This window comes from Suncus etruscus, chromosome 10 (genome assembly GCF_024139225.1).
Source record: "Suncus etruscus isolate mSunEtr1 chromosome 10, mSunEtr1.pri.cur, whole genome shotgun sequence".
NCBI classification, from domain to species: Eukaryota; Metazoa; Chordata; class Mammalia; order Eulipotyphla; family Soricidae; genus Suncus; species Suncus etruscus.
The window spans coordinates 17,158,745-17,175,658 of record NC_064857.1 but is presented as its reverse complement, the minus strand read 5'-3'; the positions used below and the strand labels follow the sequence as shown (position 1 = coordinate 17,175,658).

General features: G+C 39.1%; 1 protein-coding gene across 1 annotated transcript in view; it reads right to left on the bottom strand.

Moving 5' to 3' along the window:
• The window catches only part of TPD52 (tumor protein D52), a 130,322-nt gene that overhangs the window by 106,079 nt on the left and 7,329 nt on the right, over positions 1–16,914 (bottom strand). Inside the window, 3 exon segments of the mRNA XM_049782044.1 lie at positions 5,176–5,277; positions 8,371–8,515; positions 15,864–15,983. Of these exon segments, the coding sequence (XP_049638001.1) occupies positions 5,176–5,277; positions 8,371–8,515; positions 15,864–15,983 (367 nt within the window).

Genomic DNA, 16,914 nt, shown 5'->3' with positions numbered 1-16,914 from the left:
CACCTCTGTGACTTCTTCAACCCATCACAGTAAAAGAATATGACATCAATTTAATTTTGGTTATGATACTATCCTTGAGACCTTTTACCATCAGTTAATATTGCAAGGCAGCCACATGAACTCATGGTACGAACAATCCTGTAAGAGAGATTATGGCTCTTAGGAACAATGTAAAAGAAAAGCAAAGGCAGGAACAAAGGGAAGGAATAAGCACAAGAACAGGGTCCCACAGACCCAAAAGAGCAGCCTCAACCCACAGAAGCACTCTAGGGCCTTCAGAATCTCATCTGACCACTCGGCCATATTAAAGAAGCTGTAAAACCTATATGGTTCACACACGAATTTCTCTGTTTTTATAACAAACCAACACTAAGCTGGAAAAAAAGTGAAAAAAATAAAATAGGGGATTTCCTCCTTCCCACCATGATAATGGGCAGATGACTAAAGTGTGGTTCCCCAGGATAGTCACAGTCACATCAGTACCTTTTGGACAACAGTCAAATTCTCAATTCCGTCCCACCCCTACAGAATCAGAAAATCTAGGGCCAGAGCCCAGAGAGCAGGAGAAAACAAGCCCCCATGATGTTTACATGCAATAAGCTAAAGGCATATACTGCTTCTGCTTAACAAAGGTTAAAATGGACTACTTGCGAGTGTCAATGACCAAAGAGTAGAGAATTAAATGACACAGGCGAGAATGGAGAGAAATCGAAGAAAATACAAACAAATGCAGATAAGGGTGGTAAAAACAAAACAAAACAAAACAAAACAACAACAACAAAAAACACATCCATTAAAATAGAAGGTTTAGTAGACGAGTAATATTCACTTTAAAAAAAACCTAAACAGACCTCAGATATAAACACTTTAACACATTTACAAAATTAGAAATAAATCCTTTGTTTAAAATCACTAATAAATCTCTTACAATCATCTTTCCATTAAAGGAAGAGAAGTTGAAAACTGGTATGTTACACATGAAGCTTATTTAGAACAAATTTCTATTTCCAGACTTTAGAACAATTTGATTTGAGCATCTAGAAAAGTAAGACAATGCTACATCAACTATAGTCTATTAAAATATATACTTTACCTCATAGCAGGCATGCTAATTGAATGCTGAATGGAGCGTATACTAAGAGGCAGCATTAAAGAGAGATAAAAACAATTAAACAGTAGTCAGTGCGGTGGCAATGGGATATTATCAAGTAAACCAAAGTCGTTTTTAAGAAGTTTTGTTCATTAGGCACCATGAAAAATCGTCTACTTTTTGAGGTGGAGGATCAGTTATTCCAGCATAATGAAATTTTTTTACTCATGAGCTAGAATTTAAGCCCAGCAGTTTCTAGGCTCCAGATTCAACCCTGTACTTTAATAGCACTTTGAAAACTATTAAGTGCTAAACCTGTATCAGGGTGATATCAAGTGTCAGAGGTTAAATGACTTAATATGGTAGAATCAGGAATGGCACTTGGATCTCCAGACTCCTAATTCCATGATCGCCACCTCCCCTCAAAAAATAAAGTGCACACGTACACATTTACACACCACAAGCCAAGGCCAGCGACGGTTACCTGTTCAGAACAGGTTTCAAAATAAATTACCTACTTGACAATGTTAAATGACTTAGGCACCACACTTTAGTAATACTAGTAATAACTTATTTTCTAGTAAGCCAGTCAAACTTCATTCCAATTAAACTAAAATCTATCCCCCTTTTCTATTAGCACCAACTCAAAGACTAGATGCTCCTCATAACATAAAGCTTCGCCTCTTCTAAGCTATATAGTGTCTCTAATCCACTTGAATTCAAATACAATAATGAAAACTTCAAAAACACATGCCATATCAGAATGGATAAATAAATATCACTCAGAGATATTTATAAGGACTAATCAAGAGGAAATATGTTTATACAAGTTCCAGCATGACTTACACTCCTGATAACATATGCTGTAAGAAGGAACAGAAGTCTGAATTTATTAAAATACCATAAAGAAAATCAGAGAGAGGGACTAGGCGGTGGCGCTAGAGGTAAGGTGCCTGCCTTGTCTGCACTAGCCTTGGATGAACTGCGGTTCGATCCCCAGGTGTCCCATATGGTCCCCCAAGCAAGGAGCGACTTCTGAGCGCATAGCCAGGAGTAACCCCTGAGCGTCACCGGGTGTGGCCCAAAAACCAAAAAAAAAAAAAAAAAGAAAAAGAAAAGAAAAGAAAATCAGAGAAAAACCTGATTCTCATTCAGACCCGTACTTCACAACCTCATATTTATTCTTACTTGAGGGGAAAATATCATTCTTTTTAAAAGCTTATTAAAAATGTTTTTGGTGTCTTCTATCATTGATTTCTTCATCTCTAAGAATAATAGGAGCAAATAAGGTAAATTTAGGGAGAACGATATAAATTGAAGGTATAAATATAGGAAGACAGAGAAGGAAGAACGGATAGCTTAACGTAATTTGATTTTTTTGTTTTGTGTCTGGGCCACACCCAACAATGTTCAGAGGTTACTCTTAGCTCTGCACTCAGGGATCCATCTTGGCAGTGCTGCGGGGACCAAGATGGGGTGCCAGGGATCAAACCCAGGTTAGTGCACGCAGAACAAACACCCTATCCATTATACTATTACTGGTTCCCTTTTCCCAACTTTTAATCCTGTAAGAATTGGAAAATAGAGAACTGTAAATTAAGAGTTGAGTAGGTGGATGTGTCCTTTAGAATCTGGGTGGGGCATCCTTGGACACTTTGGTGGTGATGGTGGTAAGGAAACTCTGTACACCAAGACCGTAAGTGTCAACACCACTGTAAACAAATAACCGTATCTTAAAAAAAAAAAAAGATAAGATATGCCATTCAGAAGATAAAGGCCTTCTTCTAATTTCCATATATTGATATGCAATATGTCAGCCCATAAAAAGAGCATTGACAATAGGAGATTAAATCATTTAATTTTAGATTTTATAAATTTTAAAGAGTCACTACATGGTACTTAGTAAAACTAATCAATTTGTTTCTGATGGATTAATAAGACCACACAACATAGCTATATTAAGTTTGTACAGTCTTTTTAAAGGCATAAAGAAAAGTGATACATCATTCAACAACTAGCTGCATTATATACCTTTATATTTCTGTTTCTATGGCATATCACACAGAGCCAGTAGTAGTGCCCCCTCCCTTGACGTGGGGCCAAAATGACAAAAATAAAATGAGAAACAGAGGGTAGCCATATAACTAAAGCACATTAATTAAGTGCAAACCACATTAATCAATTAACTAAAACACTTTTTTTATTAGGAAAAGAAATGGAGATTCCTATATTATCCATTCTAGAAGCCTTCCTATCATTTTCTCTAGCTATTATTTGAATGATCAGAATATAGAAGAAAGAAGGTAAGCTCGGTCATTAATATCACAAAGACTCTAAGGCCTGGTGTGGACTGGCATTTTAATTTTAAAATATGTTTTCTGGCTTGGCCTAGTAATGCTTCATTATTTTCTTCTGCAATCATGAAATTTTCTTTTGGGCACCGTAAAGAGCATAAGCCAGAGAAGAAATAATAAAACAGTAAGACAAGTACTAAAAAAGTGCAAAGTGATCAGATACTTTATCTTAACATTTACCACAAATTTTTTTTTCCTGAGTGACCTGACAGAAGATTAACATGGCGGGGCAGTACATATGTAGTGTATTACCAACTGCATAATGAAAACCAGGTGAAGGGGAATTCCAAAATCCTTACAAAAGCACCAAATGAATTAAAGCATCAAAAACAAACAAACAAAGCCAGACATTAAAAGGAAGGAATTCTGCATACCATGGTAAAGCTGCCTTTTTTTTTTTTACGAAAAAAAAAAAAAAGTAAAAAGAATATCAAAATCATTTTCATATCCCTTGAACCAGTTTCAAATTCTTCTTGTAATTTATCCAATGGTATACAAGAAACCTTCCCTTAAAAATAGAAATGCACTAGAGAAAAAGACGTTCTGAATGCAAAAAAGCCATGTAGTGGACAAACATGACCATCCAAGGTGACATCATAATCAATCTGTTAAGCACACTTGTCTTAGATGATGGCTATGTTGCAGAGACAGCTCAAACTCTCCTTACCTAAAGGAATGTGAAAAGGCTTGAAATCTGTAAGAAGTCAGAGTAAGTATTAAAAAGGAAGTGCTGGTAAATCCAATGCAATGAGCTATTTTAATTTTCCAAAATAAGGTTTTAACCACTGGGCTATAAAGTATTACAAAACTAAGTCAGCTTTAAAAATATGACAGCACCGAAGAAATATACATATAACTACTCAAAGGATCCAAGAAAGTTAATGTTTACTCCATTATGCTTGAAATAACAACAGTCCAAATATAATGAGCAAGTGAGTTTAGGTTATTTGATATAAAGCATAAAACACTGATCAAATATATTCAACCAACAAAATTCTGGCTTTAAAAATAAACCAAATCAAAGTACTTTCTCTATGAATAAAAAGCACAAAGGCATGCAATCGAAAGGCTTTGTGGAAGACAAAAATTTTGCATGCCAACAGAAATACAATAGATTTAAACCACATGTGTCATTTCCAGCAGTATTCTAATCCATGTGGGAATAGGGGAGGTTGCAGGGTGCAGACACACAGCACTATGAAGTGGTCTAATCAAAATGGTCCACAAATTTTGCAGACTTTCTTAAAATATAAATGAAAAATAAAAAGCTCAAAATCAAGATTTAGGCCTATGCTTGAATGCAGATTGGGTTTAGAAAGCAGAAGACAAGGGAGCAGGAAGCGATGCACAGCAATGTACCATTAGAGTAGAAGCATGGATCCATTCCAGCATGTGTTCCAGGACCCTGGACTTGAGCTCAAGAAGACACCAGGTTTGGCCAATCATTACAAACTTGCAGCCACAGAGACATACTTACCTGTAGTTTCAAGCTGGACTGAAAAGGTAAACCATTCACAACCCGACATTTTTCAACACCTTTAAACAAGTCATTTAGAGGCTGGCTTAGAAATAATGCTATGAAGTTAGAAAGTGTCACCTAAATCAAGTAAGACATTTCTGGTTCTGGCAAGCTGCTTGAGTCATCCAGGAACAAAGTCAGAAACAATGCCACACCATACGTATTTCCATTTGTCCCAGCTACTTAAGGAACAAGGAAAAATGAAAACATACTTAACGTCTTCCAGCTTTTTGGTGATTACTGATCCAACAGATGTAAAAGCGGCTGTAGCCTTCTGTCCAGCTTGCGATAAGGTTTCAGATGTTCTCTTGTATCTATATTTAAAAAAATGGAGCATAGAGAAAAGTTTGATCTTCTCTAATACTGAATATTTAAAGTATACATCTCTTGGGGATTCTCAAAATATTCATCCTCTATAGGACATGAAATGGATACTTCTCAAAAATTTAAGAATTGTGTCAATTCATATGAATTAGTATTGATATTATTGATTTAAGAAGTTAGTTCCATATCCCACAAATTTCACTTCTTGGCATTGACCCCAAGAGTCCAAAAAACACTATTTTGAAAAAACACTTCCATTCCTATGTTCACAACAGTATTATTCACAAGAGCAAAATTTGGAAACAATCCAACTGCCCAAGAACTAAATGATGACTAAATAAAAGAAACTGGTATATACAATAGAATACTACTTAGTTCTAAGGAAAACTAAAATCATGCCTTTGACTGAGACATAGATGGCGCTCAAGTGGTAATGTGGTAAATGGCATTAGTCAGGATGATATCTGTCATGTGTGGAATATATGGAGACATTAATAACAACTGGGCAATGGTAACAGACCCTGAGAATCAACCTACAGAATTAACTTTGTAAAGAGGTGGCAACCACGAAGAGAAACTTGAGACAAAGTTGAAGGGTAGCTAACACTTGTGGACAGTGTGGTGTGAGAACACTATGTGCCTGAAACTATTATTAACAGTACTGTAAATCATGGAGCTTAAAGTAAAATGAAAACAGTTATCAAGCCTGAAAAAAAAGGGCAAACATCTAAAATCCTTCACCATCACCAACATCATGACCTAGTCTTAGGCTTCACCATCATTTCAGACAGAATCTCCTACAGTTGTCCTATGACATCCTAAAGGTACAGGCCAATGAAGGCAGTTTTCAAGAAACAGGGTAAGGATTCAAGTTCATCAGGGAGTGAAAAAAGTCAATGCAGCCAGAGGTTAAAAGAAATTACATTTCTGGGGCCGGTGAGGTGGCGCTAGAGGTAAGGTATCTGCCTTGCAAGCGCTAGTCAAGGAAGGACTGTGGTTCGATCCCCTGGCATCCCATATGGTCCCCGCAAGCCAGGGCAATTTCTGAATGCTTAGCCAGGAGTAACCCCTGACCCTGAGCATCAAATGGATATGGCCCCCCCCCCCCCAAAAAAAAAAAAACAAAAAAGAAAAAAAGAAAAAAAAAAAAAAAGAAATTACATTTCTTGTTCTTTCTTTTTCTACTTCAGCCAAAAACCAAAACAGAAAATCAGATGCCTCACAAACCTTTCACAGTTTTATCTCTACAAAAAGTGTGCTTTAGTATCAAAATGCATTTTATGAATATAAGTCGTCTTGTTTGTTTTGGGGAAACACCCAGTGATACTCAGGGCTTACTCCTGATAGGCTTGGGGAGCATATGAGTTGCCAAAGATTGAACCCAATCAGCCACATGCAAAGCAAATGCCTTATCACCAACATAATTTATATTCCATGTTTGTGGAGCTACCAAATAAGGATTTCTAGTCTTGAGTAAATACCAGAAAAGGACATAGTCTCGAATATATAAAAGGCACAATGAGTGACTTGAAGGAAATACTTGGTAAAATGCAAACACATCCTTCTTCCCATTTAGCCAGAAATTGCTGAGGGGAATAAACAACAAAGAATATGGTACATACACTATAGACATTAAGATCCCATATTAGGGCCCGGAGAGATAGCACAGTGGCGTTTGCCTTGCAAGCAGCCAATCAGGACCAAAGGTGGTTGGTTCGAATCCCGGTGTCCCATATGGTCCCCCGTGCCTGCCAGGAGCTAATTCTGAGCAGACAGCCAGGAGTAACCCCTGAGCACCGCCGGGTGTGGCCCAAAACCAAAAAAAAAAAAAAAAAAAAAAGATCCCATATTAGAGAAAAGAATGGAAGCCGGAGAGATAGCACAGTGGCAGGGCATTTGCCTTGTATGCGGCCAGCCCATAAGGGACCCGGTTCAATTTCTGGCATCCCATACAGTCCCCCAGCCTGCCAGGGGCGATTTCTGAGTACAGACCCAGGAGTAACCCCTGAGCATTGCTGGGTGTGGCTCAGACCCAATAAATCAATCAATAAAGTTTAAAAAAAATTTTTTTTTTAAGTAGAGAAAAGAATGGCCAAGAAGTTTAATTTACCCCATAAAGAACAAATGCTAAGGAAAAACAAAACCCCACCATTTATAGTGCGTAAGAAGGTCCTACATGCTTTCCCACTGTCTAACTTCTATGGGTAGAAAGTGGGGCAAAGAGGGTGGGCACAGTGTACTGTCATGTCAGAGTGCAGTGGGACTGAGTCTAAGAAAACACTTCAAAATCTGTTCCTTCCAGCTTAGTCCTTTCCTTGCCCCTGAAAACGAAACTGTGCCCAGAGAATGTCCTGTCAGAATGTACGTGATTAGCTTGGGTAGATACTCAAAGTGCTGCAGCATGTGTGATTTAATGTGCATGTAGGAGACCTGGATTTAATACCTGGCATTGCATGATGTGCCAAGCACTGCCACGAGCAACCCTGAGCAATAATGCCAGATGAACCCTCTCCTTCCCATCAAACACACACACACAAAGGTAGATAATCAAAGTAACAGGAATATTAGGGTATCTCTACTACCAGCACACAGCAGAGACTGTGATGGGAATTTTTCTAATATGTATTCAGCAGGGCTTAAAAACAAAGGACCAGGTGCACAACTTACATGATAAAAGCATTCTTGAGCCCTTGCACAACAGAACATGCCCTAGACCCAGAACTATCTATTGTGGCCCCAACCACATAGGGCTGAGTCCAAATCCTGTCTCCACATGGGAGAGGTTTCTGATGTCGACTTATCTGAGCTGGTCTCCTCACTGGCAGCAACTGGGTAACTCTACAACTAAATGGCATATAAGTGGACACTGTAAAACATTTGAAGAGATGAAAAATAAAAAGTTCCCCCACTCACATCTGAGGCTTATTTCTAGAATGATCTGGAAGACGAACACTTGAGAGGCAAAACGAAGGTGCCAAGTGTAGGTCAAGGAAATACTGTAGAAGTGTTCTTATCCCCTTTCTTGTCCTTTCCCCAAATGAATTAACATTTCCTAGAAAACTAGTACAGTTCAGAATACATACGCAGACGTAGCTGTAACATCCTGCCAGCCTCTGGCAATATTCTGTTTCAGTTCCTGGAGAGAACCGATGCCCAGTTTCCGCTTGATCTCTGCTAGATGCTTCTCTTTTGCTGCTAACACTTGAGACAGAGTCTGGATTTCTTCTTCTACCTATAAGGCAGGAGTAAGGGGGAAAAAAATCAGCAAGTCATTTAGTATGTTAAGTTTGCATAATGTTGGGGCCGGAGAGATAGCACAGCAGTAGGGCATTTGCCATGCATGCGGCCAACCTGGGAGGAACCCACTTGGATTCCCGGCATCCCATACGGTCCCCCAGCCTGCTAGGAGTGATTTCTAGAGCAGAAACCAGGAGTAACTCCTGAGTGCTGTTGAATGTAACCCAAAAACTAAACAATCAATAAGTAAAGTTTATTTTTATTAATTGGTTTTGGGGCCACACCCAGCAATGCTCAGGGATTATTCCTGGCTCTGAACTCAGAAATCGCTCCTGGCAAGCTTGAGGGACCATATGTGATGCCAGAAATCCAACTGGGTCCGTCCTGGGTTGACCGCATGCAAGGCAAATGCCTTACTACCAGTGGTCCTCAAACTATGGCCCGCGGGCCACATATTATATTTGTATCTGTTTTGTTTCTTTATTGCAAAATAAGATATATGCAGTGTGCATAAGAATTCATTCATAAGTTTTGTTTTTACTATAGTCAGACTCTCCAATGGTCTGAGGGACAGTGAACTGGCCCCCTGTTTAAAAAGTTTGAGGACCCCTGCTACCAGTATGCCATCTCTCTGGCCTTGAATAAATAAAGTTTAAAAAATTACATAATGTTCGAGATTCCAGGTGCATTTAAGTGGGTTGGGGGGGTGGAATCACACCTGTCAGTGCTCAGGGGTTATTCCTGGCTCTGCACTCAGAAATCGCTCCTGGCAAGCTTGGGGGACATATGGGATGCCGGAGTTTGAACCACCATCCATCCTGAATCAGCTGCATGAGAGGCAAACGTCCAACCACTGTGCTATCACTCTGGCCTTTCCAGATGCATTTTAAAAACATTATTTTGATTCATTTGTCTCTCTTTAAATATTACAGCATATAGGGCAGAAGAAAGTACAGAAATTAACCCCAATACTGTATATGATCTACTGATTACTGTGATCCCTGAGCACAAAAGCAGGAGTAATCCCTAAACGGGTATTGTCCAACAATCCCCCCAAAATAAAAAACAACATATAAGTCATTAAATAAACTATCCCTATAATGATCTCTTCTTTACCGTCTCCCTTTTCTCTTCCTATATTCTATCTTGAGTTGTCCTCCCCTGTTCTTTTTATGCATTTTCACTCAGATCCTAATAGAAGCTTGAGAAATCTGTAAAGAGATTCTATAGAAACTACCCTATATCCACTTCTCTGATGTCTGGGCCTACCACTGGGAGATTTCTATTTAAATGATACCAAGAGCTTGAATCTGGGTAATGAGTAAATTAGTCTTTTTTTCTTTCCTTTCATTTCTTTCTTTCCTTTCATTTCTTTCTTTCTTTCTTTTTTTTTGGGGGGGGTCACACCTATTTGATGCTCAGGGGTTACTCCTGACTAAGTGCTCAGAAATTACCCCTGGCTTGGGGGGGACCATATGGGACACTGGGGGATCGAACCACGGTCCTTCCTTGGCTAGCGCTTGCAAGGCAGACAGACACCTTACCTCTAGCGCCACCTCACCGGCCCCTCCTTTCATTTCTTTCTATCTTTCCTTCCTTCTTTCTTTTCTTTTTCCTTCCTTCTTTCTTTTCTTTTTCCTTCCTTCCTTCCTTCCTTCCTTCCTTCTTTCTTTCTTCTTTCTTTTTCTTTCTCTCTCCTATCTTCTCTCTCTTACACACATACACACATACATGCAGACGCACACCCCAGACAAATCAAATTGCAACCTTCTAGCACATTTCCTATGACTTTATACTTGAAATATCAGCCCTGATGCCTGCCAAAGTCACAAGTATGTCTATCTCCCACAAACATCCCAGCAAGAAGTCCCATGTGGACCGCCCCCCCCCCCAGTTGACTGACTAGCTTATGTTGTCTGGACAGAGGTAAACCTGACCCACCTATTCCATGCGAACCATAGGTCAAGGCATCAACAGTCAAAAGTATGTCTACTGTGAAAAGAGAAGCTCAACTAGTGTCACTCTCACTAAAGGACCTAATCTGAGATTATATTATGTTAAAAGTTGGGGAAAAAATAAAGAAGACCTAATATTCAGAAAATTCAGTGTGAGATAATAAGATATTCTTAATTACAATTAAGGATTTCATAACTACAAGCAGAAGTGATAGAGAAAAGAAAAATTGGATTAAAACACAAAGAAAAAGACTCAGAAAAACACCATATGGAAGAAAAGTTTTGACCCATAAAGTTGAAAAGCTACATACATAAAGTATTCTCATGGTATTAAAAACTTTTAAAACTTTCCCCTAAAAAATAGACTCTAGAAATAATTTTATAGTTAATTTTGTATGTGATTTTCTCAGCAATAGTTCAGATAATTCAGTGGGAAAATACTATTTTCCCACAAGTGATGCTGGGACAAAAATTTTAAATGGGATACAGATATAGCCCAACAGCAGAGTACTTGGGTACCTTGCAAGGAACCCTGGGTTTGATCTCTAGCATTGCAAAAAATAAACATAATATGAAACGAAGATTAAAAGCTAAAGTACAAAACTCATAGAAGAAAACACAGAGGTGAATCTTCATGATCTTGTTTCTTAGATTTATACTCAAAGTAAAAGGTATCAAAGAGAGAAAAAGATAAATTAACACCATCAATTTCAAACTTGCTATGATTCAAAACACCAAATTGAAAGTAACAAACTGACAGAATGAAGATATATTTGCAAACTATATATCTGAGAAGGGTCTAGTATTCAAAGAATCTAAAGAACATTATAATTCTATTATAAAAGTCAATGAAGGAGGCCAGAGCAATAGCACAGCAGGTGGAAAAAGACACAAAAAAATAGACTTACAGCCTGATATCCTTGATGAACACAGATGCAAAGATCCTCAACAAAATACTAGTAAACCAAATACAGTAATTCATAAAAAAAAATCATAAGCTATGATTAAGTAATAAGTAGTATTCATTCCTGGGATGTAAAGTTGGTTTAACATACAAATCTATCAACATAATATACCATATCAATAAAAAAAATCATATGATCATATAATAGATGTAAAGAAAGCATTTCATAAGATCCAGCACCCATTAATGATTAAAAACTTTCTTTTTTTTTTTTTTTTTTGGTCTTTGGGCCACACCTGGCGGTGCTCAGGGGTTACTCCTGGCTGTCTGCTCAGAAATAGCTCCTGGCAGGCACGGGGGACCATATGGGACACCGGGATTCAAACCAAGCACATTTGGTCCTGGATGGGCTGCTTGCAAGGCAAACGCCGCTGTGCTATCTCTCCGGGCCCAGATTAAAAACTTTCAAAAGAGATGGTAACTGAAGGATCTTTGAAAAACCTTTCCTCAATATAGTCAAAAATATTTAGCAGAAGCTCACAAAAAAATTATACTCCATGGGGGAAAACTGAAAGCATTTCTTCTAAATTCTGATGTAAGTTTGTGGATGACATGATACTCTATTTAGAAAATCCTAAAGACTACAAAAAGTCTAGAAACAATGTATTTGTATTTGTATAGTAAAGTGGCAGGTTAAAGAAATTAATATGCAAAACTGATTACTTTTCATATACAAATAAGGGTAGAAATTTAAAAAATCCGATTCACAACTGTATCTCTGAAAATCAAGTACCATGGAATCAACTTATCTAAAGAGATGAGAGAAAACTACAAACCAATGCTTCAAGAAATAAGACTAAAGGAAATGAAAGCATATCCTCTGCTCATGGATAGGGAGGGTTAACATCATTAAAATACAGTATTTTCGGGGCCGGAGAGATAGCACAGCGGTGTTTGCCTTGCAAGCAGCCGATCCAGGACCTAAGGTGGTTGGTTCGAATCCCGGCGTCCCATGTGGTTCCCCCCCCCCCCCCCCGTGCCTGCCAGGAGCTATTTCTGAGCAGATAGCCAGGAGTAACCCCTGAGCACCACCGGGTGTGGACCAAAAACCAAAAAAAAATACAATATTTTCCCAAAGAACTGTACAGATTTAATGCAATCCCTCCAAAGACACCCATAACATTTTTCTTTTCTTTCTTTTTTTTTTTCATAATAGTTCTCAATGTAGTTATTTCTCTAACAGCACTCATCACTCTGTGGTGAGCTTCATGTAGTGAGCTGGACTTTCCAGCCCTCCTCTCTTGTCTCTGACAATTGCAAAAATGTCTTTTATTTTTCTTAAAATTCATAGATGTCTTTTTTTAAAGCATTAATTATTTATTGATTGGTTGTTGGGCCACACCCAGAGGTGCTCAGGGGTTACTCCTGGCTCTACACTCAGAAATCACCCCTGGCAGGCTTGGGGGGACCATATGGGATGTTAGAAATCGAACCAGGTCCCTTCCGGATAGGCCGCATGCAAGGCAAATACCCTACCGCTGTGCTATCCCCATGACATTTTTCAAAGAAATAGATCAAACACTCTTGAAATTTATATGAAACAATAAACCTCTATAAATAAAGCAATCCTTGGGAAAAAGAAGATATTTTTTTTTTCTTTTTGGTTTTTTTTTTTAGGTCACACCCGGCGGTGCTCAGGGGTTACTCCTAGCTGTCTGCTCAGAAATAGCTCCTGGCAGGCACGGGGGACCATATGGGACACCGGAATTCGAACCAACCACCTTTGGTCCTGGATCGGCTGCTTGCAAGGCAAACGCCGCTGTGCTATCTCTCCGGGTCCGGGAAAAAGAAGATAAGAGGCATCACTTTCCCAAACTTCAAATTGTACTCTATAAAGCAATAGTCATTAAAACAGCATGGTATTGGAGCCAGAGAGATAGCACAACAGGTAGGGCAGTAGGGTGTTTGCCTTGCACGTACTCGACCTGGGACCAACACAGGTTCAATCCCTGGCATCCCATATGGTCCCCTGAGCCTGCCAGAAGTAATTTCTGAGTGTAGAGCCAGGAATAACCCCTGACACCACCAGGTGTGACCCCCAAACCAAAAATTAAACAACAAACAAAACCAGCATGGTATTGGAATAAAGAAAGACCCTCAGATCAATGAATAGATTTTTGTTTTGTTTTGTTTTTATGGGGGGCCACACCCTGTGACACTCAGGAGTTACTCCTGGCTACGCACTCAGAAATCACTCCTGATTTGAGGGACCAAATGGGACGCCAGGGGGATCGAACTGCGGTCCATCCTAAGTCAGTGCATGCAAGGCAAAAGCCCTACCACTTGTATCACCACTCTAGTCCTGGAATAGATTTTTATATCCAGAGATACACCCTTGGATATATGATTAATCTTTTCTAAAGCAGCAAAATATATAAAGTATATCAAGGAAAACCTCTTCAACAAGTGGTGTTGTAAGAATTGACAAGCAACATGCAAAAAAAAAAAATGAACTTAGAACTCTTTTAAATACCACACACAAAAATCAAATCAAATGGGTTAAAGGCCTTGATTTTGGACCTGAAACCATAAAGCACATAGAGGAAAACATAGGCAGAACTTTCCTTGACATTAAAACTAAAGGCATCGTCAAGGATAAAACACCTTCGAAAAAGCAAGTGAAGGGGGCTGGAGAGATAGCACAGTGGTAAGGCATTTGCCCTGCAAGCGGCCAGTCCAGAATAAGATGGTGGTTCGAATCACGGTATCCCATATGGTCCCCTATGTCTGCCAGGAGCGATTTCTGAGCGCTGAGCTAAAAGTAGCCTCTGAGTGCCACCGGGTGTGACCCAAAAACCAGAAAGAAAAAGAAAAGAAAAAGCAAGTGAAACCAAAGATAAACAGTCTTTTTGAAAAACAAAATGGATATTCCTTTTTTTTTTAAAAAATAAGGAAGACATTTTTATTTTTTTTAATGTTAGAAAAATGTATTACCTTTCTTTTTTATTTTTAATAATTTCTGTAAACACCATTAATTGGGCAATTAAAGCACATTATATATATTTTTTGGGGGGGGGGGGCGCCACTCCCGGCGATGCTCAGGGGTTTACTCCTGGCTGTCTGCTCAGAAATAGCTCCTGGCAGGCACGGGGGACCATATGGGACACCGGGATTCAAACCAAACACCTTTGGTCCTGGATCGGCTGCTTGCAAGGCAAATGCCGCTGTGCTATCTCTCCGGGCCTGAGGCACATTATATTTTTAAATTTTTTTATTTAAGCACCGTGATTACAAACATAATTGTAGTTGGGTTTCAGTCATAACAAGAATACCCTTTTCACTGTGCAACCTTCCCATCACCAGTTCCTCCATCTCTTCCCTCCCCTACCTCCTGCCTATATTCGAGACAGGCTTTCTACATCCCTCACTCACTAACATTGTTATGATAGTTCTCAGCATAGTTATTTCTCTAACTGCACTCACCACTCTTTGTGGTGAGCTTCATATCTTGAGCCGGTCCTTCCGGTCCTCATCTCTGGGAATTAATTCAATGTCTGGTTTTTCTTAAAACCCAAAGATGAGTGAAACTATTCTGTGTCTCTCTTTCCCTCTAATTTCACTCAGCATAACAGATTCTATGTACAATCCATGTCAATATGGATATTCCTTAATAAAATAGAAATTGAACTTCCAGATGACCCACTAATTTCACCCCTAAAAAAAAGTGTAGAAAAGTCCTCTGCATAGCCCTGTGTTCATTGCAGCACTATTTACAGTAGTCAAAATCTGGAAACTCAACTGGCCAAGAACAGATGAGTGGATTAAAAACAAATTGTAGGAAATCTACACAATGGAATACTACGTAGCTGCTTGGATAAATGGAGTCATAAAATTTGCTTGTACATGAATGGATAAAGGTAGAGCAATAACTGATGCAGGAGCACAATCAACTACATCTAAGAAGTCCTAGAGGAGACCTTCATAAGCACTCTTTTGTAGCGTTTCCTTCTATATCCCTACTCTTACATACCCACATAAAACTGTCACTAAAGGGCCGGAGTGGTGGTGCAAGTGGTAGGGTGTTTGCCTTGCATGTGCTGACATAGGATGAACCATGAGTGATTCGATCCCCCGGTGTCCCCGATGGTCCCCCAACAAGGAGCAATTTCTGAGCACATAGCCAGGAGTAATCCCTGAGCATCACCGGCTGTGGCCCAAAAATCAAAAAATAAAAACCGAAACAAAACAAAACAAAAAAACTTGTCACTAAAAACCAGCCATTATCACCCTTTTCTATTGCTTCTCTCCAAAATCTCTTGTATTAGTGAAAACACGCTGCTTGCTTCTCCTCTGATTTGTCTATATAATTTAAATTGTCTGTAAGATAACATTTGTATGCATGCTCAAATGTCAAATACAAAGACATGAGTCCCATCCCTCATCTAATTCCATCTCTCCCCCCCCGCCCCAAAGAAAACACTTGCCTTTGCAAGTTCTCTTCTTAGCTTCTCTTGTTCTTCCTCTGTTAGGGTTTCTGTTGTATTGATGGTAGCTACAGCATCTTCTCCTTCCTCAGGTACTGGCTCTGTTCTCAGCAGACCTTGTTGGAGAAAAGAAAAAGACCATCAAGTAAGAGATCTGTGGGTGTGAAAGTGAAACTCTTGTTTTTGTCTCTGTTTGGGGGTCGCACCTGGCTATGCACAGGACTTATTTCTAACTCGCAGGAGGAACACATAAGTGCAGGGATCAAACTGACTTATAAGGCAAGTGTCTTACTCTCTGAATCTCTCTCCAGCTCCAAATGCAATTGTTCTGTAGGTTCCTCCCCTGCCTCATCTCCCAAAATTTGGTCAGATGCACCCGATTACTTTCCTGCACCTTCAGCATGACCTGGTTTCAGATTATTCCACCAAATGGCCAGAATATGAGTTTAGAAATCACAACATTCCTTTGGCCTCTGTTTATTTCTCAGTCACAATATGGTCACTTCAAAGCAAACGAGTTAAAAGACCAAGATGTTGGCCTTACCAAGACTTTGAATAATGAGTAATGCTAAGTTTTGCTGCTCAAAATTTCCAAGTCTCCAAGTAAAAGACACCTCCAAAAACAAGGCAGGAAGTAAACAATGTATTAAATAACAAATATTCTTTCTTGCTCTTAAAGCACTTTTATTAAAGTTAATTCTTATAGTTTAGGTCACATATTTACAGCAGTGTGAAATACAGCTTTGCTGGATGCAGTCGCCTACACCTCACCAATAGTGTCCAGGAGTCTTGACCAACGTCCCTTGTGGGCCTCTTAATTCCCACCTCTATTCCCGGAATTGTTTGTGATTTACAATTTTGTAATCCAGTGCCAAGGGTTTACCTTTATTGTGCTTTCAATAGACACTATTTTGAAAGTCTAAAATGGTAGAAAATTAAGTATCTGTTACTAATATTTCTTGCTTTATGTGCACTTTCACTTTCTAAAAGAATCTTGGGATTCTAATACCTAAGTATCTAGCTCGATTACAAAGGAAAATAGATGTT